At 33.0% G+C, this 26,845-nt stretch overlaps 1 protein-coding gene across 2 annotated transcripts in view; it reads left to right on the forward strand.

The window, feature by feature from the left end:
* LOC129223750 (polyribonucleotide nucleotidyltransferase 1, mitochondrial-like) overlaps positions 1 to 24,549 on the forward strand; it is a 63,657-nt gene extending 39,108 nt beyond the window's left edge. For both annotated transcript variants that reach the window (XM_054858110.1, XM_054858111.1), the window contains exons 15-23: positions 1,831 to 1,994; positions 4,092 to 4,163; positions 5,274 to 5,337; positions 6,195 to 6,278; positions 10,808 to 10,891; positions 12,714 to 12,820; positions 16,311 to 16,366; positions 18,748 to 18,826; positions 24,297 to 24,549. In XM_054858110.1, coding sequence (XP_054714085.1) covers positions 1,831 to 1,994; positions 4,092 to 4,163; positions 5,274 to 5,337; positions 6,195 to 6,278; positions 10,808 to 10,891; positions 12,714 to 12,820; positions 16,311 to 16,366; positions 18,748 to 18,826; positions 24,297 to 24,494 — 908 coding nt within the window. In that variant the 3' untranslated portion in view covers positions 24,495 to 24,549. The remainder of the gene's footprint in view (positions 1 to 1,830; positions 1,995 to 4,091; positions 4,164 to 5,273; positions 5,338 to 6,194; positions 6,279 to 10,807; positions 10,892 to 12,713; positions 12,821 to 16,310; positions 16,367 to 18,747; positions 18,827 to 24,296) is intronic.
* The last annotated feature ends 2,296 nt before the right edge of the window (positions 24,550 to 26,845 follow it).

Below are 26,845 nucleotides of genomic sequence, written 5' to 3' on the forward strand. Positions count from 1 at the left end.
TAGCTCACAACTCCCAAAACAAAATAATATACTTACAGATTAACCCCCCCCCCCCCATCGCTGCTAACACATTTGATTAAATGGTCAGAAAAATTATGCTGAACTGTTTTCACTTTCCCTTCTACTATATTGCTTTTTTGCAGTATTTAAAATCAAAATTTTTAGTTTACATAATATATACAGGGTGTCCACGCTTAAAGTGAACCAATAGCTAATTCCTTAACTGTTAGAGATAAGCGTATAGTTCCATTTTGAAAAAATGTTTAAATTGCGCAAGAACTTGAAATTCATGAAATTTTTGTCAAAAGCTCGCTTAGATCATTTTAGTATGAACCTTCTGACATTATTATATCATTGAGTGGCATTTTGTACTTTGGAAAAGTTTAAAATCAGTCAACTTTCTTCGTGAACTTCACTGCAATCGTTGATTTCAGAATGCAAATTACAGCCCCTCCCTGCCCTCAAAGCTATGGCAGACCCTTCAAGTGTTACAAAGAACCCATCTAGAATAAAAGCTCTCAAAAAAGAAAGATATACACCTTGAAAAAACTGCCTTAAAAATTCCAATGACAAATCTGCGCCTAAAATCACCCCCCCCCCCCCCCCACTCTCCGCCTGTGCACCCTGGTTAATTAGCATTTTTGTCAATGAGAGTTTATTGTATTACTATTATAGAGTGGTTTCAGCGATTTTTGAGTAATTTTTTTGAGCAATAGAAATTATTTTTTTTAAAAAAAGAGGATTATTTCATCCCCCTCTTTCCCCTCAAACCCGAGCGAAAAATTCTGGGACTTTTTACCACTTCTTGCTGGTAGGATAACTTGCAACAGGTTAATTTTTTTTTGATGTTTGGGTTTGGCCATTTTTTGTCCTAATTTACTGTACTGGACAAAGGTTAAATATTCAGCAAGTTGGGGGCACGTCCCCCCGCCGCTACGCCTCTGTTAGTGGCTATACCCAGCAAGTACACGAACTTGTTTCGCATAATGAATTCTGGGTATAAACTCTGCATTTACTACAGAAGGAAGCTGGAGGGGGGAAAAATCCACATTTCTCCTGTAAATAACCAGAATGAGATGAAAAGCAGGTTATTTGCATGGTTGAAAGTGTCCATGTAAACACAGCTAATAAGTCTGATGGAAAGGGGGGGGGGATTTTCTATGCATATTCAAATGAAAGGAGTACTGAAAGTTTTTGTATGTTCTAAAACCCAATTTTAAATAAACTGTTTAAAATGTTTAATAAATATTAGAGAACATAATGATTTATTAAATTTTTTTTTACTTTGTCGCTGATTTACTTTAAAGGCATCCCTTAATGGATGTGTAATTTGAGTTTTTAATTTGTTTTCAAGTAAAAATATAATTGTGTGTTTGCGTAAATTTAATGTGTTAATCATACAATATTTTTTATCACCAATTGATTAATATTACCAAATTGTTTCATTTCCAAAGCGATCATATGAGTCAAAGGAAACTTAAGGATGCAACGGAAAAAACCATATCACCCTAAAAAAGCTAATTTTGAGAAAATTGCATTTAAATGTTTTCCATTCATAGAGTACTGCCTATTTTCAAACAAATATTTCAGTTGACTGACAAGGTTTTGTACAAAAAATGATAGACTATTCAAAAAATATACTTCAGCAGCCACTAAATGGCATCATTATTCCGTTTCTCTGAAAAAACTGACTGACCTGTTTTTCCCCTGTACCCTCCTACTGTATCTCGAACTTTAAATAATTATTTCATAATTGTTTAAAACAAATAATTCAGTCTCATTTTTTAATGTTCGAAAAGTTAAAGGCAATTTCTTTTTCATTTAATAAAGGATCTTCATCTATGGCTTCGGTATGTGGCGGAAGTTTGGCTCTCATGGATGCTGGTGTTCCTATTTCATTGCCAGTTGCTGGGATTGCTGTTGGTTTAATTTCTGTTCCGAACGAAGAGAAGCCGTATGAAATTGAAGAATATAAAATATTAACTGATATATTGGTAAGTTCTGCGAAAAAGAAGAAAGTTTGTTTAGTTTATCAATATTTATACACAATGCTTTAGTTAGGTAGGAGAGATTGAAACATTATTTTCATGCAGTTTAATGATACATTTATTATTACTCTCCCATCGGCAGGTTAGTGGTAGCATTTATAAAAATTAATTTTTGAGTTTTAGTATAGTCTCTAAAATCCGAGTTAATTGGGGCTCATATCACCATGTATTACTGAAAACTCGAATTATCCGGAAAATTCTGCTAGATTGAAAATTGACACTATTCAGACGACATAGGAACGACACATTTTACTTCTTTGTACAAAGAAAAAGAAGTATTTTCTTCACGCAAAATTTATTACTCAAATTTCAACATAAATTTGCGCTTTAATTGCGTCTAAACGAATTATGATTTTAATTTTTCGCTATGTCAGTGCGTAGACGTGCTCAGCTTTAAACTACCAAAATGTGTATTTTGACAGTGCCCAATATCATTTCGACCAGTTTTCTGCATCTATCAGGGTGCGCAAGACATCATGTGTATACAAGATGTATCTTGCATAACACAAAAACTGCTAGTTGTGAAAAATTTCCTTTTTGAAAATCATGTGGCGTTGAGTTGTCCACCTACTTTTTAATTGCAATCATTCTCCAAAAGGAATGTTAACACTTTCTTTGTCAAAAATCAATGTCAATTTTGCGTATCAAGTTATTATCTCCAAGGCATCTTTGAATACATATCTTGTAGTCATAGTACATATCTTTCAGTCGAATATTTCGTCTCTTTTTGGGAGTTGTTGAAACAAACTTCTCAATGTCTTTTCCTTATTTCCTGTTGGAAGTTAATTAGTTTTACTGTAGCAAAATTTCTATTTTCAGATTTTAATGAAAATGTTTTTTGAGCAACTAAAAAATTAAATTTAAAATATGAATGAAGCATCTCGAATTAAGTAGAACCTTGAACTTTCGATACTCGGGTTTTTGAGACTCTACTGTATTTGAAAAAACCTGTTCCTGATTCCATACAAATAGTAGGGGAAAATTTGGAATTTGATGCTCTCTTCACGCTTTATTTTCTGTGGAAAACGAACATGTTTGTACAGTAAAACTGAAGGAAAAAAAAAGACAAAAATTAAAAAAAAAATTTAGATACTGCTGTTTACATGTCCCGAGCAGTATAATACAATGTATTTATAAATACAATGCATAAGTGTAAATTCTTTTGTATATAATGCAAAAATTATTTGAAATTTGTGTTACAATTTCTTCAAGGGTTGACAAGTTTTTGACAGTTGGTGGCTTTATCCAGTTTTATAACCATAGTTTTTAACGTCATGTCAAAGCCCCTTTTTGACATGGTTTTTGATATAATCATCAAAAACTTAAATTTCTGTCCAAACCTATAAGACTATAACATTGGCAACAAAATTGCCTTAAGAAATGAACCTTAGTTTTATAAATTTTGATTTTATGCACTGAAGTAAGTTGAAATATATGAGTTGTATTGGTTCTTTAGAAACTTAAATGAGTTAGGACATTTCAAGCAAGTATTAGCTCATTTATGAACCAAGAATATTTATATCAGTTTATAGAAAAAGTTAATTACAAAGGGTAATAAAACAGTGTTGTCGTGTGCCAGCCAGGCTGGCAATTTGGGATGTGCTGCTTTTTTTTTTCCATCTGTACTGTAAGTTGGTGTGTACTTTTTCTTTTCTTTTTTACCCACTTTGCTGAGCTTGCTTCACTTGACACATCTTTTATTTTTGTAGCAGACCGTGTTATGCCGGGCAATTACAGCTAGTTATGTTATAAAATTATAAATCTGCTTTCTGTAACTTCAATTGCAATAATAAGTTAAAATTCAAAATTTAGAACAACATGCTATTTTGGCCAAATAAGTGTGTAAAAATTCTTCTGAAAAATAATTCACAAAAAACTACAAATATTGTACATTTGTTTCCATTACAGTTTTTTTTTTTACTTATAAAACATGAAAACAAAATTGTATCTCATTAAACAACAAAATTGTAATCAACAAAAATCCACACACATGAACAAAATTGTATCTCAATTGTTATCTCATTACACTTTAAACAATTACAGGGTTTGGAAGATTATTTAGGAGATATGGATTTTAAAATTGCTGGTACAAAAAAGGGCATCACTGCTGTTCAGGTAAGTTTAGAATAAAACTTATTTGTTGACTAAACACATGATACTACTGCTATAGTATTTATCCCCCCTTCTCCAGGAAAGTTTTGAATTAGAGAAATAATTGTATATATTATATTTGGAAATGTTTTCTGTTGTTTTTCGATGTAATATGCTCTGAACTGTAACCCTTGCAACCCCCCCCCCCCCTCGCGAGAATATATCAAAAATATCGACATTTGGAGATCGATATATGGCGGTATTAAAATTCTGATATCGCTCAGCCCTAGCTATGACAAATTTTTTTGAAACTTTTTTAATTTAAAAATTGCACACCTAACATTTTAACTTGGTTTGTATTATAAATATGGAGGTTGAATTATATAATCTTATAAAGTTGAACTTATAAGTACATCCTTTTCTTTATGTTACATACCTTAAAATAATTAAGGTATGTAACAGCGGAGATTGTGTTTTGGTTATTCACTGGAAATCCAGTAGTGTTTGTTATGCTTTTACCTCCCTACTTCCAATTTTCCCCCTTTACCTCAAATGTTCAAAATTACTACTCTTATTTGGTTGTGGGAACTCGAAACAGCTTACAGGAAGAGGCTATAATCAGGAAGGGGGTAGATAGCTTATGGAAAGTCATTGACAGGGCTGGATTTAGAAGTGTGGAGGCCCCTAATCAGGGTTCGAAAAGATCATCATATTTTCTAAAATATCCGATACTTTGATATATATCCGAATATTATGATATATATGTATATATCCCATATTTTCAACCCGTGAAAGTTAGGATATTTTGTTAAAATTTTTATTGTGGGGGCCCCTTTGTTGTGGAGGCCCTGGGGCAGTAGCCCCACCTGCCCCTCCCCTAAATCCGGCCCTGGTCATTGATCTTCATTGGGATCTAATAAATTGACTAGGACCAGCCTAGCTAGGCCTAGTGCTTGTTGTTGGTTATCAACATGCACTGAGCATGGTATTTATATGCATGGTATTATCACCTGCCCCCCCCCCCCAACTCCCAGTGCGCACATTGCCTTTTATGAATAATTCCCAGTTTCAGCTTTAATTACGTACATTTATTTTCCCTTATGTCTATTTGATTTGTTTCATTTATAAATTTAGCTTGATGTTAAAGTGCCTGGTTTGCCTCTGCGAATCATTATGGAAGCAATACAGCAAGGAGCAGGTAATATTTTTTTTTCTATAAGGTTCTCATTCAAATGAAACCAGGTCAGTGCATCTAACTTCACATTAGACGTTAGACGATGCCACACAACTGCATGTATGGAGACACCATCTATTGGTAGAGACTGACTCATGTGCAATGTTTCATGTTGCACAGTGACAATGTAGTTTAACGCCAAAGAGAAGGTGTTCACACAAGTTATCGTCCACTACGAAACATGTCCTTTTTTGACTACAAGGGCCCACTCAGAGGGAGGGGGCCCACTGCTAGTCGAGCTCCTGAAAAGGGAAGCACCATCAGTGCCCAGCGTTATCAAGCCACTTTACAGAGCCTTAGACGAGCCATTAAGTCAAAACGGCCAGACATGTTGTCCAAAGGCAACCACATATGGCCAATGCGGTGAAGACGACATTGCAGTAGTTCCGGTGGGAAGCGCAGGTGCTGGAACATCCTCCGTGCACCCTTTTACCGTGCAGACCTTTCACTGTGACTTTCATGTTTTTGGACCTCTAAAACAAGCTATTCGCTGATGACACACCGGAGATTGCAGCTATCACAATAGATGACAAAGTATGAGACTGGGTTCAATTCTGGATCCGATAGCAACCTACTACCTTCTTCAAAGAGGGAATCGACCGATTAGTGCCGCAATGGGATAAATTAATAAACTCGTAACCGTTACTTTAGGCTTGTGACCAGGTTTCATTTGAATGCCCCCTATATATTCTTTAGGACTCTCTTTTAAAGTTATGCTTACCATTTTATTATCTGTATTTATTTATTTATTTATTTATTTTAATAATCCATTCATTATTTAAATGTTACCTTGCAATGCTATATTTCTATTTTCTCTACAGATGGCAAAAGTAAAATACTAAGCATAATGAATGACACAATTTCAAAACCAAGGGAGCAGAAAAAAGAAAATTGGCCCTTGTCAGGTATTTAAAAAAGTTTTATTTTGAGTTATGAAGTAAATAAAAAGTATACATAATACTATGTTTTGATAATTGTATGAAGCAAATAGTGGCGACATTTTAAATGATAGAACTAAACCCTTATATTTAGCTGAATTTTTGTTCCTTTACGAAGGGAAAGAAAAAAGATGGAAGTATAATGTATGGTAGTAAAATATCCTAAATATTAAAAAGCATTTTCTTTAAATTTCTGTTTGTAGCAGTTAAAAATTTCAGTGACTATTCAGAAAGAGAAGTTTGATTTATTTGATGTTAAACATTTATATGAATACACTGATAAACAAGCCATTCTGGCATGATGTTTACTTTTTCTGATGCGGTGTTTCATGCTGATTGCAAATCTGAAAACTATTTTGCTCTATTACATCAGGTTTTCGAGATATCAATAAGGATATATGTAATCCCCTCTCGTTGGAACTTTTTTTTTAATGCAACGCTGAAATTTCCCATTGACTGTGAGTACGGTTCAGCCCCCCACCCCACCCCACCCCGAATTTAAATGCTCCAATAAAAATACATAAGTTACAATGATATTTAAAAATGTTTAGTCCCCATTGCTTCCTAACATGCATATCTATCAGGAGAGAACTATACAACAATTCAGATGCTTTTCAGCACCAATCCGACAAGTTTTCAGAGTTGAGTTATGCGAACGTGAAAGAAGGTGTGTTAATAGGTCCACAAATAAGAAGAATCGTTGCAGACAGTCACTTCGAAGGCTTACACAGCAATACTGAAATAGATGCATGGTTGGCATTTAAGCCTGTTGTAGCTAATTTTCTTGGAAATAATAAATCTCCGGAATATGTAAATGTTGTGCAGAAGTGCATTAGTGCGTACAGCTTGATGGGTTGCAATATGTTCCTCAAAATTCATCTCCTTGACTCACATCTCAACTTCTTTCCCAAGAACCTAGGTTCTGTCAGTGATGAACATGCCAAACATTTTCATCTGGATATCTCGGCGCTGGTGTCATGCTATCAGGATCAATGGAGTGCAACAATGTTAATTGATTACTGACAACATTGCTGCCCTTCTATTGCTGCTTGTATTTTGGCTGGATGCGTCAGCGCAACATGCCAAATGCTCAGCACAATCACAAATCTACAGCCTAAAAAATTCAAACCAAACTAACTTCAAATTAAGGAACTTTTATGTCATTCAGTCAAACTTGAAAGCAAGGGGACACTGCAAAACTTCGAATTATAAAAAAAATAATAATAATTTTTATGACTCAAAATAATCAATCTTAACAGAAATTGCAAAAATAAAATATGTTTATTAGTTTTAAATTAAAAAACTACAGCTTTTTAAAATATTGAGATATTTCAGATTGCTTTAAAGAGCTTACTTGATTTGTTTTAACTAAATCTTCAAAAACATCTACTGCTCGAAACACAACTTCAGTCACGTTAAATTGTCCTTCGACATAATATAGCGATATTCCGCTAGATGAAAAAATGCTTCACTTGGAAATCGGCCTGTGTTCTTCTACCTCATCTTCAAGCTCTTCTTCGTCTTCTGTTGCAATGTTCTTATTGTTTAAAACTCTTGGATAAATATCTGCATCAGATAGCTCTCCACAGATCTCAATGTTTTCATCGATGTGGACATAATCATCAAAATCAGTGCTTTCTTCCCATGCAACTGGGGGAAGAAAATTTTCGTTATCAAAAAAGTTGCAAGGGATAGTGCTCTTGATGAATCCTGCCTTCCGGAAACAATTTGTTATTGTTTTTTGGTTTGCTTTGGACCATGCATTTAAACACATTCTTGATGCATTGGGGGGTGATGAGAAGCTTTTGGGAAGATTCAGTAAGAAGGTGTTGAACGACTAGACTTCTGTAAAAGTTCTTCAGGTTTTTAATTATGCCTTTATCCATTGGTTGTACCACTGAAGTCATGTTTGGAGGAGAAAAAAACAACCTCGACATTTTCCATAGCTGATGTTGATTTATGAGCCGAACAGTTATCAATAAACAGAATGATTTTTCTGTTTTTTCTTTGGTATGTGCAATTGAGATCTAGCTGCCGTTCTTCAAAAAGCTGCGCTGTCATCCATGATTTCATATTCGAACGTTATTTTACAGACTTAGTTTTGACATTCTTAAAACATCTTGGATTTTTTGATTTTCCAATCAACAGTAATGGTAACTTCTCACTGCCGTCCATGTTTGCTCCCACAAGTAGAGTTATTCGGTCTTTACTGTGTTTTCCACCGCTACATTTATCACCTTTAAATGCCAAAGTTTTTGCAGGGGTACACTTGTAAAAAAGTCCAGTCTCGTCGACATTGAAAATGTGTCTTTCTTGTGTGTGCTGAATGATTTCAGCAACTTCTTCTTTCCACTGATTTGCTGCACCTTGGTCCACACTTGCGCTTTCTCCACACACTGACTTGAAGGAAATTCCATTTCTTTCTCTAAATCCGTCTAGCCATCCAGAGCTTGCTTTGAAGATGTTGTTTCCTAAACTGACAGCAAATTCTTCAGCTTTTGCCCAACACAACAAATGTTTTGAGCAAGTGTTCCACTCAGAGGGATGTTTTTCGTCCCACGTTTGTTTGAACCACTTCAAGACACACTCATCTACATCAGGATTGTCGGGTTCTCTAGCTTGTTTGCGATTTCCATTAGATTTTAAATTTTTTTTCTTTAGTTTTCAAAAAGGTTGAGAGCGTGTTAAGTGCTATTCCATACTCTTTTGCGATGATGGATTTCTTCTTTACAGCCTTTTCAAAATGCTCTCACTGAACTCGCACCACAAAAACTAAAAGCACAATAAAGAAAGTTCAAATGATATGGACTGCAGTCCTAATGGTTTCACGTATGAACAAAAAGAAAAGGCGCCTTTGCTACAAAATGCGTCTAGACAAGATGGAAGGAATAAGCACTGAAACGCAAAATTTTTTTTGGATGATTCCCCTTCCCCTTCTCTTTTTTTATGATTTTGCTTGCTTTTTTTTTGCTCTAACAAGCAGAGCTGAAAATATTCTCTGGTTTTTTTTTTGGGGGGGGGGGGGGAGGAGAGTGGGAAATGAAGAAAGTTTTTTTTTTTTTTGGACATTCAGCATTACAGAATGATCTTGCTTTCGGCGAAAAAGGGGGGGTGGATTATAATTAATGGAAGGATTATTTTCAGGATTTTACAATAATTTTTTTCAATAGGATAAGTAACGGTTCATTTTTAAAAAAAATATAACTGCATTGAAACAAAGTTTCGGCATTTTTGAAAGGGTAAAAGCTTTGAATTAAAAGAAGTTGGACTTCGAAATAACCAAGATTTTGTAGCATTAACTGCATACAAGTTTCAAGGGCCAATAAAAAAAAATTTGAATTATCCACGAATTTGAATTAAAAATGTTCGAATTATCCAAGTTTGACTGTACCTATGTATTTTATATGTGTATTATACCTTAAACTAGATGATGCTATATAGCTTTATGTTAATTAGTATGCTATTCAGCAATATGTGCTCCACTGTAACTTGTCTGCAAGTTGCTTTCCTTGAAATGTTAAACATATGTAAATGGTTAATGTGAGATATCTCAAAAACAGTGGGTTTTAGTGACAACCGGTTTGCATATTTTAATCAGCATGTCTTAAATATCTTAAAACAAGTTTTGGATACCAAGATATTCGTCAAAACTTTTTTTGTTGTTTATCATTGATATCTTCCAAACTTCCAGATAATATGTTTTACATAATTCAAATAAATATCCCGGTTCACACATATTTACAGATGCATCAATCAGCTCAAATCATTGTCAAAAAGTTCAACAATAATGTATTTGTATTTAACTAAATTTGTTAAGCAAATTTTTCTGTTATTCTTCAGCTTATAGCTTTCATCTCATGCATCCTGGATGTGTAGCAGCCAATAATGTGTAATCAAGTGCATTGCAAAAAAAAAAAAAAACTGTCAACAGTTTTATATTATTTTTGTTCTTCCTGCCCTAAGGTTATTTTTCACCGCTCAATTACATAGTACTATCTTTGTTTTATCGGTTGGCACGTAACATGTGCTCATTCATTGTTTAAGCTTCCAGCTTTTAGTTAAAAATATATTACATCTTGATTTTAACAATAACATTCTTTAATTTGAATTGCACAGCAATAAATTCACATAAAAATACAAATATTGAATGTTTTTGAATTTTCTCATATGAGGCAGTGAGAAGCAAAGGGATGTAAATGAACATTTTCAAGCTTTGAGTAAAATGCATTTAAAAAGATAAGGCTACTGCATCATATATTCTTTATAAAACGAACATTGTTTTGTCATGGAAAATCTGTTTTACAAAATTATATGAAACAATTTCACATTTCAAAAAATTAATGTATGATTGCTTTATGTTTTCTTTGTTTCCATTAAAAATGAAAATAAATAAATTATGGCTATTATTATTTTTTTATGTTGTATTCATATACTTTATTGCAACAAATTAAATAAATTTAATGACTAGAAAAATATTGATCCCTTTTTTCTCCCAGAAAAACTTGTAGTACCTATGCACAAGTTATCTCATTTTTTTGGATTTGGAGGTCACAATATCAAAAAACTAAGAGCAGAAACGGGTAAGTAATTACTTGAACTCTTTGAATATACTGCTTGATTTTTAAGTTGCAAAAAAGATTGTTTTTAAAAGTAGTTTTATTGTTTTTAAATGTTTCTTGTATTGTTGAAAATGTGAAAGAATTTGTATGGTGATGAGACCATTTAGAGGATAAATGCGATAAACCATGCACCTTTCATAGTTGGTGCTTAATTTATCACAGTGGCTTGAGTTGAATGTTTTTACACTGCAGTTGTTACTGGATATTGTAAATCTTGAAATAATATAACACTGATGCACCAACGTTTTCTAAATCATGCTCTATGTAAAGTGAATGTGGTGAAACGCTTAAAAAAAGTAAGAAAAAAGAAGAATATTAGTAGCAGTTTTTAACAACTTAGATCAAACAAAAACATTTTTAATGCAATATCAATTGGGAACATTATTATAAGATAGAAATTGGTTATAATTAAGTCTTAAATGATGAAATTATCTAACAAAATATATTTACTGCCTAACCACGGATTTTATGGAATTGACAAACATCCAGTTAAGGCAAGTCTATCTGAATAAGGGAGAAAAGTAAAAATTTGATGATCACGTTCCGCTCATTTTAATGAAACTTTGCATAATTTAGAGGTTAACATACATCTATAAAAGGTGAAATCCCTGAAAACTAATAGATGCGTCCATTTCAGCCTGTAAAACGGATGTTAGCCTTTCCACACTATCTGTGGTCAGACAGTATGAAGTTTTCATGTATTTATTTACTTTTGTTTTACAAGATACCATCTTTTGGAGGGGTGTTAAAACTTGTAAACTTTTATTTCAAACTTGAATTTTTGTTAAAATTCCCTAATTTTCAAATTAAAAAAAAAAGTAGGGTTTTTTTTTTTTTTGTATCATTCTTTGATGCTATTCTGATATACTTAATACTTCATTCTTCCCCGTTGTGCAAATCTCTCTATAGCTTTAAAGGAAATCCATTGTATTAGTTTTATAAGTACAGGGTAATTGAAAAGGAACTTCCCCTATATGTGAGAGCCTATCATCTGAACCTATCAAACTAAAAATATCATTTATGGTTGTTTGAAGGTGTGCACTGGGGATTGTGATAATTTTAAACAACAGAGTGCTCATGGTTACGATTTCAATAAGATAATTTTTAAAATTTTCAGATGGCAACAGCCACTTTTTCCTTGAACATATCGATCAGTGTTAAAATCACGCTGATGATCTTTGAACGATTAGAGTGTGACAAAAATTGCTATCATAAAGAACATTATAAAGGACTTATGGTGGCACAAAAGAAAAAATCTTTGACTTTCCATAATTCAGGGTTGAAAAGTAGAAGCATCAATTTCAGATCACCATGTGCAAAGCATTACTTGTGAAAAGAAAAAAATTAAAAGCTTGTGTGGAAAGAGCTTCTTCAGTCTGGTGCTCAAATATGCCAATGAGTAATTTTTATTTCACACTAATCATGGATTTTTAATTAACCATAAAGTACAACGACACTAAAGTTGTAACACAAAATAACTTGGACTTAACTACGCTTCAGTACAACAGCTGTACCAGGATTGGTCTTTTCCCCCCTTAAGGCAGGTTGCTCCCGATAAGAAATTACAATAATTTTTGATTCCATATTATTCTGTTTCTTTCATATTTAAGTTTTTGCTCTCATTTTTCAATATTTAGTTGTAAGTTTTTTCTGCTATACATTTTTCTTTTTGGACAATCAACTTCACATTTCCTAATAATTATCAATTTTGTTGACAACAATTATTTTATTATGATTGTGCTAGAATAATGTATTCTCTAAAATTTGCTTATGAATTTTACAGGTGTTCAGCTTACATCTATTGAAAATGGCGTGTTTTCTGTTTTTGCTCCTAATGCTGCAGCTATGTCTGAAGCAAAAGAAATTATTGATCAACTTTTGACAGAAGAGGTAAATGTTATTGGTATACAATCTAAGCAAAGTCAAAATTAAACTTCTGGGTCTGGCCCGAATTTATAAGTTTTGGGACCCCCCCCCCCCCCCCTGCAGTTAAAGCTGTAGGGCCCTCCTCAGAGGAGAGCATTGTATATTTGCAACATTAATAAGTCTTAGTGCGAATTTATTTTTCAATTTCTTGGGCCGTTGGACTCTTTAAGGGTGTGCTCCCTCCCCCCCTGTGCTGGTTCGCAGATCCGGGCCTGCTTCGGGGGAGAGGGGGATTCTAACAGTCCTTACATGTATCTAAATTACAGTATTAGAAATAGCAATGCAAGGTAAAACCGAGACCTCTGGAGGGATGAGATTGGCCTCCCCTTTGGTGGGCCACTGCTTTGCCATCGCCTCAGAACAATGGTAAGACATTTGCTCAAGTCCTACATTTGTCTTTAGTTGATGTTATGGTATAGCTGTATGACTTCGAATAGTCTGACTATTTTTTAAACTGGTTCTTGCAGAAAATCATTAAACATGATATAGTAGAAGACCATTGTAACCCACAACCTGTGACTAGAGCTTTTGTGTTATACAGGTTTTGGCGTTATACAGATCTTTTCACAAATTTTCAGAATGATACTCAAATTGTATGTATATATTTGCAATTCAGAATAAGTGTTAATTGCAATGATTATTAAAGCCCTAGCAATACAATATAATATATATATATAATGTCATTCACAAATACATATGTTTCACAGTCAAACAAAATCCTCCACTTGTGCTATCTTCATGGTTTGCACAACAGCTGCATTTTCAAGAGCAATCTGGTGCTGTTTTTTCCTCTGTGAATACTAGTTTTCAATTAAAATGTTTTGAATTAAGATAGAAAGATGAAAAACTGACTCAAAATTTAATTTGCCTTAGAATTTTTATCTTTGAAAGGCAAAACTGAGGTTTTTTTCTAACTGCAAAATTTCTGACTTTACATCTGAAAAGTTGTGTGTTTTATAGAGAATTGTGGTATATAGGTCGACGTCATAAAGGTATTTGATTGTATGTCTTAATTTTTAATACACCTGAACCTAAATTGCTATTCATATAGTGAACTCCTGATTATCCACGAGTCAGTCAACAATCAAGAACATGATCTGTTTTTTGTCGAAAAATTGCAAATTTAAACTCTGTTGTTTTTGTTTCTTTAAATTATTTTTTTGTGCTTTCTTCACTGTACTTGTTCTTTAATGATGCTAATTTCTGTTGTGCAAAAATACATAACATTTTTACTGTACTGTATACATATTCACTGTTTGAAGAAAGTATAATGCATCAATACAGTTACATTTTTAAGGAAGGACAATTTTTAACCTTATTTGTCCCTTTGTGGTTTATCCGCGATTTTTATTATCCGCGGCAGTTGTAGCAGCCATATTAGAACACGTAAAGATCGATCACTCTGGTAGAAACCTATGTTAAACACTTCATAAGCCTGGTTGGAACTAATTCTTGACAAAAAAGCCAACATCTAGGTATAGCTTGGCGAGGCAATTTTGGCGAAAAGCATGCTTGTGTAATTGCAAAGGCAATAAATCGCCAATGTTGATGGCACAGCATTTACGGTGCAAATTGGTCGTTTCTTTACTTCCCTCTGTGAAAATGCCGGAAAGGAAGTAATTAAACTTCAAGCCTTTTTCTGCAGGGTCGGAGGAGGGTTCGTTCGGCTTCGCTACAAGACAGGAGACTTTCAGAATCGGCACGTTGAGTTTGAAAATACAAAACTTCTGCTACCGCTAGAAATTTCGATTTGAAACAAAAAGAAATTTAAGTTTTGTCATGAGTTTCTCTTTACTCTTTTCTATCATTTTTAAACGATTTTAAATGGAAGATTTTTTGGCTGAAAGATATTTTGAGAAAATTAGCAGATTTTGTTGAAATTGAAAAAACATACACATGTATTATAGTAACACAAGCATGAATAACACATTTTTACATTTTCTTTATTCTTACATTCTACGCAATCTAGAGCCCCGTACAGTATTAGACTATTGTAGGTTGGAAAAGGGCAAGGTTTTGGAAGGGGAACTTAGCTTTAACGCCCCATTTCCATCCCCCTTCTCCTTTTCTTTCAGTTTTTGACAGTTTTATGGCCATAAATGTGAACGGGAAGGGAGTATTATAATAACCATTAACATTCTTCGGAGGGTTTAGAGAGGTGCACTGTTCAAAAGCATGCGCATTTGGAGCAAGGCGAGAGTCTCGTATAGGCATTCCCTCTAAAATATTCAAATGATCATGAAAAATGTCTTTTTTCTAGGGGTTTGTTTTACAATTCTTTCACTTATTAATTCTTTGGTGTAAAACTTGAGTATCGGACTCACTTCTTTGAGCCCCATGTTCAAAAAATATGTTTTAATCAAATCTTGAAAATATTGCACAGTGAATACGAGTCATATCTCAGATCATTAGTTAAGAAACTTCCCTCAATATTTATGTGTATTCAAGTTACATTCTCAAATTATTAAGATTAAAAATGAAAAAAGTTTTCGTGCAGTATAATATTACTGCAATATTATATCCATAGCTCACGGATTGCCTTCACTGTCACTGTCATGGACCGCCTCTTAACACTTCTTGATATAGTGATAAAAGATGGGGGCGGTGCATCCCTTTATTTGAAGATCTGTGGTGTGTCTCGAATGCAACATGTAGCCCTGTGTGCGGACATGTAGCCATGTCCAAGCCCTATTTAAAACATTTTTTTACAACGAAAAACATTTTTCTCACATGGGGCTCATAGGAGTCCAAAATCCTGGTTTTACCTTGAAAAATGAAAAAATTGTAAAACAAATCCTAGGATAAAAAATATAGCGTTTTCAATATATTTTTAATATATTAGGGGAATACCATTTTTTGATTCTTATGTAAAACGACCCTCCCTCTGATCCAAATATAACCACTGTTTTCTTCCATCACCCGCACTTTTTTATTTATTTATTCACACAGTGTAATTCGTTATTTTCTATTTTTCGCTCCCTCCTACTCACAGTTTGTGCAAATGAGCAGCATATGCAGCAATGGATCATATCCCCCACCTAAAACCTGGTGACAGGAATATTAATAAGGCGAACCACCTTCTTATATGGCTACAATCTACTTTCTTACTTAAGTTTATCAAATCACTGTAAAAATGATTATAAACCGCATTTTTCTTTTTGAATTCGTCAGCTGCATAAACTAGTCTTCAAGAACAATAAACAACTTTTTTTCATACTGCATAATGAACTGCAGACTACATTGAACCATGGAGAAACAAAACTTAAGTCTGATTCTAATATTCTGATAATTCAGTGTTTATTCCAAAAATTTAAGTCTGCAAGGAAATAAAATAAATTTCAAAATCTTAAAAAAGCTCTCGTAAATTGTACCATTCTTTAGATATAAATTTATGTATGCATGTGTGTGCCTAAATGCTTTTTAATTTTTTTTGTATTTTCTTATTATATTTCAGAGAGCACCAGAGCTAGAATTTGGAGCCATATACAAGGCAAAAATTGTTGAGTTGAGGTAAATAATTTTAATATGCACTTCTTATCTTGTAATTTTAATTTTCCTTTTTTATTAGGGGAGAGGAGGGAGGATTGGGACACTTTCCACATAAATGATTCTTCTTCATAATCCTCTACTTATTCATAAATGCAAAAGCTCACACAATAAAATTGCATACTATAACTACATTTTAAAAATATACACAATGTTTAAACATGTTATTATTTTCACACTTGACTAATTACAAATTTCAAGAATTTTGTGTCATTCCTCCCTCCTGGGTGGGAGGAGTGGGACATGAGTATGGGAGGAGTGGGACACATTTGAAATTTACAGAAAAATTAGCGAATGTCATAATTAGAAAGGTCTACATTAAAAGAAAAACAAGACTGTGCTCTACTAGACCCACCAACCAATTGTGGTGGCAGTAATTTCATGATAATATCTGTTTTATCTATAATGCTACTGTCCTCCTGTTGAGGAAAATTAAAATTTCCTTTCATGACCTTTCTCATAAATTTTAAATTGTAGCTTTCAGTGTCATAAATACTCTCCACCCTTGCAACATAGTAAACAATTGACCGTTTGGTAAGGAATTTGACAAGCACAAATTCATTTTCTCCTATGTTTGGTTTGTCCTCCATCCAGTCAGTCTCTTGTGCTATTTCCACGTCATCATGCATATGAGGATAAAATATTTCTTCATCTGAAGTGTCGTGTAAAGAAATTGACCCTTCAGTATCACTGGATTCATCTTTAAACTCAAATGTTTTTTTAACTTTTAGTTTTTTGTTTTTTTGCATACAGGTTCAGTTGATGCTTTTTTTTTTCTAGTCTGGCAGCTTCTGCTTCTTCAATTTTCTAGTCTGGAAGCAGCTTCTGCTTCTTCAATTTCTATCTTCTCTGGGGTATCTGTCAATATCATTGTTCGTCCTTTCTTCTTTCTTTTATTTTTCTTCAGGGAATTCCTAGGTTCTGCTTTGGGAAATGGCCGTATGTCTGCAGGACTAAGCGACAAAATATGAGATGAGGATAGCATGCTAACAACGATATTAACAGGATTGTCAGGTGGGCTAGATGGTGAAGGAAACTACTGTTATTATCATTATTTATCAGCAAGGGATGGTCTGTGACATACGATGTCAAAAACTCTTCATCTCCAAACGGCTCGCTGTTAAATGGATATATTCCAGGTTTTTTAAATCCGGAAGTAATATTTTTTGGTGTGAATGATGCCTGGTAGGAAATCCCAACAAACTTTGCTGTGTGGTAGATGTTAATAGTTTTTCCCGGATTGTTTATCAACCAGTCATTGCAAGCTGCATTATACCGGCTTTTAAATGAGGAATATACCGATATATCTAGTGGTTGAAGCCTATGACTGCAATGAGGCGGAAACGTTAACATAAAAACACCATTGTCTCTTGCCTTGTTGATTATTTCAACTGTAACAGGGCTGTAATGGTTGTCCAGTGTTAACAAAATTGGATTATCTTTTGAACTGTTGGTTTGGTGAATTAGATGGCCCAGTGCCTTTGAAAAGATTTCTGCATTTATCCAGCCACTGGGATTGGCAAAGCCAATGCTACCAACAGGTGCTCCTTCCATAAAAATATCTTTGAAATTTTTTCGTGGAAAAATAAATACAGGGGGTACTGCATTTCCTATTGCATTAATGATGCATAATACAGTTACAAGCTCTCCACGCTCTGCTGAAGTTGCTTGTCCTACTTGCTTATTACCTCTTGCAGCCACAACTTTTGGTTGCTATTAGCTCATGTTATTATTAATGGGGGTTTGCGATTTGCTTATTTCTGCTGACAAGGGGGAGGAGAGGTCAAAAATTGATAAAAACATGCTTATGTAATATTTGAACAGCCCCTTTACAGAAGGGACATATTTATGGGGCATGTCCCATTCCTCCCTCTACACATTGCTTCTAAAAAATAACTTGTCACATAAACCATGCTGGTTTTAGGCTTAATTAAATCCTAGATAAGCATACATTATATACTTAAGATTACAATGATAGTATATTATGTTAGTTTTACAAATTACATAAATAAAGAAATAAAACTAAAAATAGATTAGAAACTTTCTTTGGAGGTGAGAAATTTAACTTTTTCCAACTATTAACTGAAACTTCCTGCTGGATAAACTGCAAGTATGAAACAAAAAGAAGCTATAAACAGGCCCTCTGGTGGTCAAACTGGCAATAAAATAAAGTGATTTATTTTGCCATAATTTTAGCTGTCCTACTCCTCTCACTATCCCATTCCTCCCTCCTCTCCCCTACTTGTAATTTTTAGTTCTAATTTTAGTTTTCCTTTTTTATTTCCTGTAATTTTTAGTTCTATGTTTTTTGAAGAGTAAATGTAAAACTTATTTGCTTGTTTTAGAGAAAACGGTGTTATGGTCACATTATATCCAAGTATGAAACCTACTTTATTGCATAACTCTCAACTAGATCAAAGAAAAGTAAGTGATTTTCTTTCTTTTCTATAAATAATATTTTAAATGCCCATTTTGATTCTATTAACCCTCCATCAATACCATGAATAAAGTAACTGACATTGAACCATTGATGCAAATATTGTTGTATTAGTTTATAACTCTTTTAAAACAGCATATTATGTTAGATAAAGGTTTGTAAATCTATGTATTTTAGCTATTGTAAATGAGAAATATGAATGAAGTTTGTTTTTTACAGGGCTAATCAATCAGGGATTTCCCAAACTTTTTTGGGAGAAGATAGATTCTAAATTTACTGAATAAAAAAGTTTTGTCACTCAATGACAAAATGTGGGCTTGCATGCAAATCCATTTAATGAGAAAGAGACACTATGCATTATTAAAACCAAATTTTAATGTTTTAATACTGTCACCTAACTTACCTAATCATGAAAAAAATATTGCAGAATACGGACATTTTGGGAGAGTCACAGTGACCTCCCATCGAGGCACCCCTGATATCAGTACTGCAATTAAACTTTCAAAAAAAAAACTCATTGCAGAATCAGAAATGCATTCTGCAGGTGTTCTATAGGAGTTTGATACGGCAGAAGTTTCCTCTTGAGGGCAGTGCATGCAATAGAAAAGTCATATTTAAATGACAAAATCAATGTTAATAAAGCTAAAAAATTGACTAATTGTTGCATACAAGAAATTTTTTTCAATGAAAAATGTCTTGAGCTTGCAACACTGAACAGAAGCCACTAAAATTTTTTTTTTAAATATTATTTCATTGAAAAAGGTTTTTTGGATATCTTACTGTTATTTCTCGCATTTGATGTCTGTCTTTTGCTCTGAGGCAGCGATGTGTGATGTGAGAAAAACAATACATGCATTAAACAAACATGCAATTCAGCATCTAAGGGAAAAACTTTTGTTCTACCAAAGCTTCATTGAACACCCAGGAAGTAAAAGTTTACTGTCTTTTGACTGAGTTCTATCTTTTTTTTTAATTGAGAAGAAGTGAATACAGAACAAGAGAAAAGTTAAAAAATAATAAATAAAAAGTGAATGAGTCAATTATGGGGGAAGTTCAGATGAATTACCCAACTTTTTTATTTAACTTATATCATGATCATATTAAAGTGAAATCTGCAACTCATTAGTAAATACAGGGCCGTATACAAGGGGGGGGAAGGGTTCTTAGAGTTGAGCCCCCCCCCCCTTCCCCGAAAACTTCGGTTTGACATTTAATTGTTTGTTTGTAATTAAAAAATTTCAAAAAAATAGTTTCAAAACTCAAATGTCTTTCATATGTATAGTAATTGCATAAAACGCTTTCATAATAGATAACCCGACGACTTGAACATTAGCACAAAGCTCCGTATGAAAGTTTTTAAACCCTCCCCAAAATTAATTTCTGGTTACGGCCCTGAGTAAATTACTCATAAATGAAATTAAGGAGATATTATTTGTTATAATTTTATTTTTTAAGCAATTGTTTTATTCTTTATGCATAATGTTTCGTTAAAAATACTTTTACTAACTTGTAAACTGAATTTGGCATTCACATTTGTCACTTTCACGACATTAATGAGAGGGATGACATAGTTACTTAACGTTTGCAATATGACCAAAAAATTTATTTTTTCTATTATGCACTCACCAGGGTTGCCACACACTTGGAAAACCTGAAATTGTCAGGTTAAATTAAAATTACCTAAAATGGTCAGGGAAATGTCAGGAAAAATCACAAATTATTGAAATTTCTGGAAATGTCAGGGAACTCCTTCCCAATTTTTTGATCTGATAGGTGAAACTTCTGCGCCATTTGGGCAAAAATGCTGAAGTAGGGTAAATGTCTCGTTCAAGATATGTAAATTTTCCTGATAAGCGAGAGAAAGAAAATTCAAGCTCATTTTTGAAGACTGAATGCTATAAGGTTACAAAAAAAAGAAAAAAAAAGAAAAGAAATGTCCCCTATATGAAAATCATAAAGTTCTGATTTATATCTTTACATTTTATTTTGCTTCTTTTGAAAGAAAAAAAAATCCAAGCCATGCTTAGCTAGAAATTGTGAGTATTTTCTGCAATGATCTGTGGCCTTATTAGTATTTTAAGGGCCTTTATTCTGCATTTTTTCTTATGAAATAAATGATGTTCATAAAAACTTAGTCTCAAAATATTTCCTTTTATAGGTTAAAACTTTTTGGGTGACATGACAACATTGAAACTGTGGGTGTGCCAAAAATTTGCTTAGTGTGTTTGAGATTTCAGTCCTTTTGTAATCAATGTAATTACATTTTTAGTTTGTCTTAATTTACCCAAATATAGATTACAATTATTGATACTTTGTAAGCATTATTTGGTTCATAAAGTAGTTTTACTTGCATTAAAAATACGTTATATTGGTATTTAACAATGCAAGTCGGCATTCATTAACCTGGATTTTTTTCTAAAAGTGACTGGAAAACCTGGAAATGTCAGGGAATTTCATTCTTTAACTTTTGTGGCAACCCTGACTCACGCTTCCCAGAATCGCTGCAGTAGCAGATAAAGAGTTTGTACAAACAAAAATTGATAATGTGACTAGAGATTTTTCATTTACATCATGCTTAAATTTTGTCTTCAAACCACTCTTAGTTAAAGAATTTTTAATGCATGAAATTGATTAATCATATCATTAAGAGCCTTATGATAAAATGTTGATTTTTTAATGATATTTTTTGAAGTATTCTATAGTATCACAAAATGCATATTTTATTTTTATTTATTAATTTAATTTATTTATTTTTATAATATTCTACTCTTTTCTTAGACTTATTGTTAAAATTCATAAAATTGATATTTCTATTGAAATAAATGCCCAAGTTTTCTGAAAAATTTATTACATGATCTCCTATTTCGAAATTCATTTTCTAACACTGCTAATACTGGGTCACAATGCAATTTTACTGTCATAACTGCAACCATGTTTGATCAGTTTATTTTTATTTGGTTGAAAATTTTTCTGAATTAATTTGCCATATGTAAAATATCAATGTATACTTAATAAAATGATTTTGGTTGTAACTAGAGACGTACCGAGTACTCGGTAATTACTCGGTACTCGGCATACTCGGCCAATTTGCCGAGTACTCGGTACTCGGCCAAATTCTGATCAGATACTCGGCCAATACCGAGTAGTTGCAAAAAATTGAGTATTGTCCAAGACAGATACCAAAATTTATATTAAAAAAAAAGAGCAAGCATTATATTCTGCAATAATTTACAATTAAAATTTATAAGTCAAATTTAAATTTTGAGAATAATGAAGTTTGTAATGCTTCAATGGTATAAATCTTTCTTTTACTGTCCCTAAAGTTTATTAAACTTGTTTATTAAAAATTATGCAAAAAAAGGCAAGTATAGAAAATATGGAATTTTTATATTAAAAATGGATATTTGCTACAAACAAAAATTAGTTATAAAAAATATAAAAATACCTTTGCTTAAAAAATTAAAGGAAATAAAACAATGTTAAAAGCACAGTGTAGGAACACTGCAGATACGTGTTTTGGAAGTTACAAGGAATTCCTTTTTCTATGCACAAAATGGGAGCTCGTGGATTTAAAGGCATCCGACAAAAGTTGGATTTTTTTGTTGAATGTCTTTACCTTCTCTAGCTCACATGTTATGCACTGAAAAAGACATTCCTTGTAAAGGAGGGGGGGGGGGCGGAAACATGTGTCTGCAGTGTTCTTGCACATTTGTTTTATCTGCTTTAAAAAAATATTTATGTTTGGCGGACTAGAACTATAATTGATTGGTATACAGTGAAACCCCTCCTAACGGATACCCCTCTTATGCGGACAATTTTTAATTCCCCAGTTCCAATGCAAATAACATTATTAACCCCCTGTCCTGCGGACACCTCTCTATTGGGTACAAAAAAAATTGTCGTGTTAGTGTCCGCGTTAGAGGGATTTTACTGTAATTTGTTTTAATTCCAACTTGATTAATCATACCTTTTATTTATTTATTTTTAATTTTAAAAATCATTTTTTGGTAAAATTTTTGACAAACAAAATTGTTTATATAATGCGTAATTAAATTTCACCAGGAATTTAGTTTTAAAAACTATTATATGGACAAGGAGGTCTATACTACTATTCCAATAAGTTCAAAATTCATCACATGTGTGTCGGTGGTTCTTGTTAAAACGTAATTGGTACTTCGTAACTCGGCCGAGTCGTGAAAGGCCGAGTACTCGGTAACTCGGTACTCGGCCGAGTAGTGAAAGGCCGAGTACTCGGTACTCAGCTACTCGGCCAAAGTGCTACTCGGTACGTCTCTAGTTGTAACATACTTGCCATCTCTACTGTTTTTAATGGGAGAGTCCAGTTTTTTGCTTCCATCTCCCGATTTCCCCGTTTTTTTTGTCAATCATCAAGAAGTTTCTTTCTTCTCAATAAATGGCGCCCTTTTCTAGTCTACCAATGTTGGGGGATAAGAATTTTTCCAATTAATAACTCCATTAGTAAAAATTAATTTTTTGGAAGCTTTCCACATTACATGTTTAACGAAGCACGTAATTGCAGCAGATTTCCATCTTTTTGCATCTTGAAAATTTTTATTTTGAAAGTTTGAAGTTATTTTAACAAGGGCTACCCCTATAAATACTTTTATATTATATTTATATTATTTTCACTATACAGTGAAATACGATTAACACGAAAACGCTTAGCATGAAAAATCGGTTTATGCAAACTGGTATAGCGATCCGGACCGTATACAGCGCACTTAAATATAAATCTTTTAACACGAAATACGTTTATCATGAAATTTTTTAACGGCCCTTTCAACTTTGTGTTAAACGTTTTGCACTGTATATTGATTTTTTTTTTTTCGGATTTTAGTAATTAAATTTTGGTAGTTACTTTTCTGGAAGAGACTGAGGAATGTATAAAACTTTAAGCAAGTTCACTACTTATTATTAGGTTTTCCTTTGCAGTATGTTTTTCTTGCTGCTACCAATTAGCTTACATCTGCAAAAATCCCCATTTTACTTTAAATTTAGTATTCATGTCATTTAAAAGCACAATTTAATAATTATGTTGTGAAGATATGTCGCTGGTGAATCACCTATATACCTCTAGTGGAATCTCCTGTTTTTTTTCTTTGAAGGTTGGCAAGTATGTTATAAGTAAGAATGAATTGCAATCAAAATTATCACAATGAATTTAATCAATTTTAGCAAATTCTCTCGATACATAAATTAAAAGAAAAAACTTCCCCAGAAATTTTTCAAAATTGAAGTCTTGAAATAGCAATTTTAAATTATCTTTGATGTCCTTTGGAAAGAACGTGGGATTCAGAAGTTCTCTTCTAGGCAGAGAGGGGCAGTTGCCCTCCCCGCTCACCTGTGAGTATATCCATGGTTGCTTTAAAGGTTTCACTGTACTACGCTTATCATTATCGCTTCAGTTTAAAATGTTAATGTATTTTTCACTTTTAGATCAGTCATCCATCTGCCTTAGGATTGGAAATTGATCAAGAAATTCAAGTAAAATATTTTGGCAGAGATCCTGCCAGTGGCAACATGAGACTTTCACGCAAAGTTCTTCAAGCAATTCCATCACAAATTGTACGCAATCTTGTAGGAGAAAATGTATCAAAAGTAGAAAGCACAAATTCGGCAGAAGCAAAGAGCTGAAAAGTGTAGACAGAATTTTTTAAATATTTCTGTAAATAAATCTGTTTTTAGTAAATTATTTTTTTAAGTTTTCCTTTCCAAATTCATCTGAGAACAGAAACAAATATTTAAAATTGTTATAAAGTTTCTTGTAACTTTTTGAAACATATCAATCCTCAGTGCTGGATTTACCTATAAGCTGAAAAAGCTATACATTAGAAAAGATTTTGATTAGAGCCCGTAATTCCCAAAAAAATTGCATGGTTTGTGCCTGAGAAAAAAAAAGTAATAAAGTTACTTTTAAGTGCTTAAAAATGTAGTTATATTCTTTAAATTTTAAGATTTTTAACAAATGCAGGGGTAAATATCTGCTAAAACTGCCAAATTCATTCCTTGCTACAGCAAAAATGTCAAAAATAAATAAATAAAAAATAATAATTTTTTTTTGCTTGCTTTTTTCTTCTAAAACATTGTCAGTTTTTTTAAGTACAAGAAAACATATTTTACTGCTTTTGTTTTCTGTACTACTTGTAGTTGAAAAATTTATCATAATGAGAAGTCTACAGCTTATTTTTTAAACTTAAAATGGATGATCATCACGGCGTTAAAGGTTATTCCATAAAACCATACAATTCTAGTATTGAACTGTCAGACTGTAATGTGCCAATAACATGCTTTAAATAACATTAACTGTTCAATTTTTTTAAAGTAATTAAATCTTTGAAAACTCTTGAAAAATGCTCCTAATTTATTTATCAAGTGTACAAATCATGAATAGCTACATGCTGGGACCAAATATGGCAAAGGGGGGTGGCGGAGCAAAACAGAAAAATGAAAAAAATTTAAGAAGAAAACAAAGAAAGGGGGCATGCGGTATTATTGGTTGTTGTTGTTTTTTTTTTTTAATTTTTTTTCTTTTGAGCAGTATTTTTACTGAATTACCAAGAGTTAAAAGTTACTTTACGAAGATGTGAGCAAATGTTTTCTTGGATAATTAAAATTCATTATTATAATATTATTCAGTCAAAATAGGGAAGTTTTCGATTTTTCATTTTTGCATGACAGAGTAACATGTATGAACATTAGGGTGGTCCAAAAAAGGCCCTTTTCAAAAAATTCCTGATTTTTATTGGTCCTACCCCCTCATTTGGTTCCATTTAAGTAAAAAATAATTATTGTGAAGTTTGAGCTCAAAATTTTAACATTTAGAGGTAGCTCAACAGCCTCAAAGTTCCGCGTTTTACCATTTTATGCCATAAATGCAGATAGAAATAAAATTGACGCTAGGAAAAGTATATAATTTATTTAATTAAAATTGCCAGCATTTTGTAAGTTAAAAATGGTTACATAATAATAATATTTCAAAAGTTATGTATATGGCTTTCCTCAGTACACATTACAACCTCTGCTTTTTACATCTGGGATAAGCTCGTCAATGTTCTGTGACAACTTGCAACAAGAATTGGAATGGTCCTTCATTGTGTGTCATTTTTCCATTAAACTTTTTTTATAAGGGCTATACCCCTTTCAGCATTATCATTAACCACTGAAATTCCTTGAATAATCCTTTTTGCTTTCTTAAAATCCTCCGGAAGCTCCCAGATTTCTGGATCTACGGGAATGTAGGTATCAGGTAAACCCATGCTTTGTAAAAATTAAATTAATCCCTTTGTCACAAGTTCTTCAAATTTCATATCCGTAAAATGTTTTAGCAAAATCTTAGGGCGGTTCACCACATTTTTTTCCCCGTTTACTTTATTCATCGCCTTCACCATCTGACTTTTAATGCAGTCTGGCACTTTATTGGCAAAAAGGGCTAATGCCACGAGCTCTTCTGACAAATACCACAGCTGATTGGCAAATTTCTGCGTTGCAGATAAGGGCTAATTCCATGCCTGAAAAAGCGGTCAACTTCACAGGTTTTACTGTATGTACAATAAAGATAATGTGCAATAGATCACAAAGATGCAAAAAAATGAAAAATGTTCAGTTACTGCTTTTTACTTGCACACGGTAGAATACTCATATTTATGTAAAACAAATTGAAATCTTTCAACAGCCAGTCATATTGAGCTATTTTCTAATCAAGAACTTAGGTTTTAATGAATGAATACAGCCATGGGTGAAAGTTTGGTGACGTGTTCAAGACGGAAAATATTTTGAGCTCCCCCCCTCCCCCCACATGCGTGCTTAACGAATTTTTTTAAAATTTTAAGGTTGGCAGTTTTTGAATCTTGTGTTTAATCTAAATTTTAAACTTTTGTCTTTTGTAACAACATGGACCCATTTTAAATTGTAATGCTTAAACATTTTGATACCATAGTCCAAAAATCTAAAAACCGTCAATAACGGGGGTCTGGGGGATCTCCCCC

Source organism: Uloborus diversus, chromosome 6 (assembly GCF_026930045.1).
Source record: "Uloborus diversus isolate 005 chromosome 6, Udiv.v.3.1, whole genome shotgun sequence".
NCBI classification, from domain to species: Eukaryota; Metazoa; Arthropoda; class Arachnida; order Araneae; family Uloboridae; genus Uloborus; species Uloborus diversus.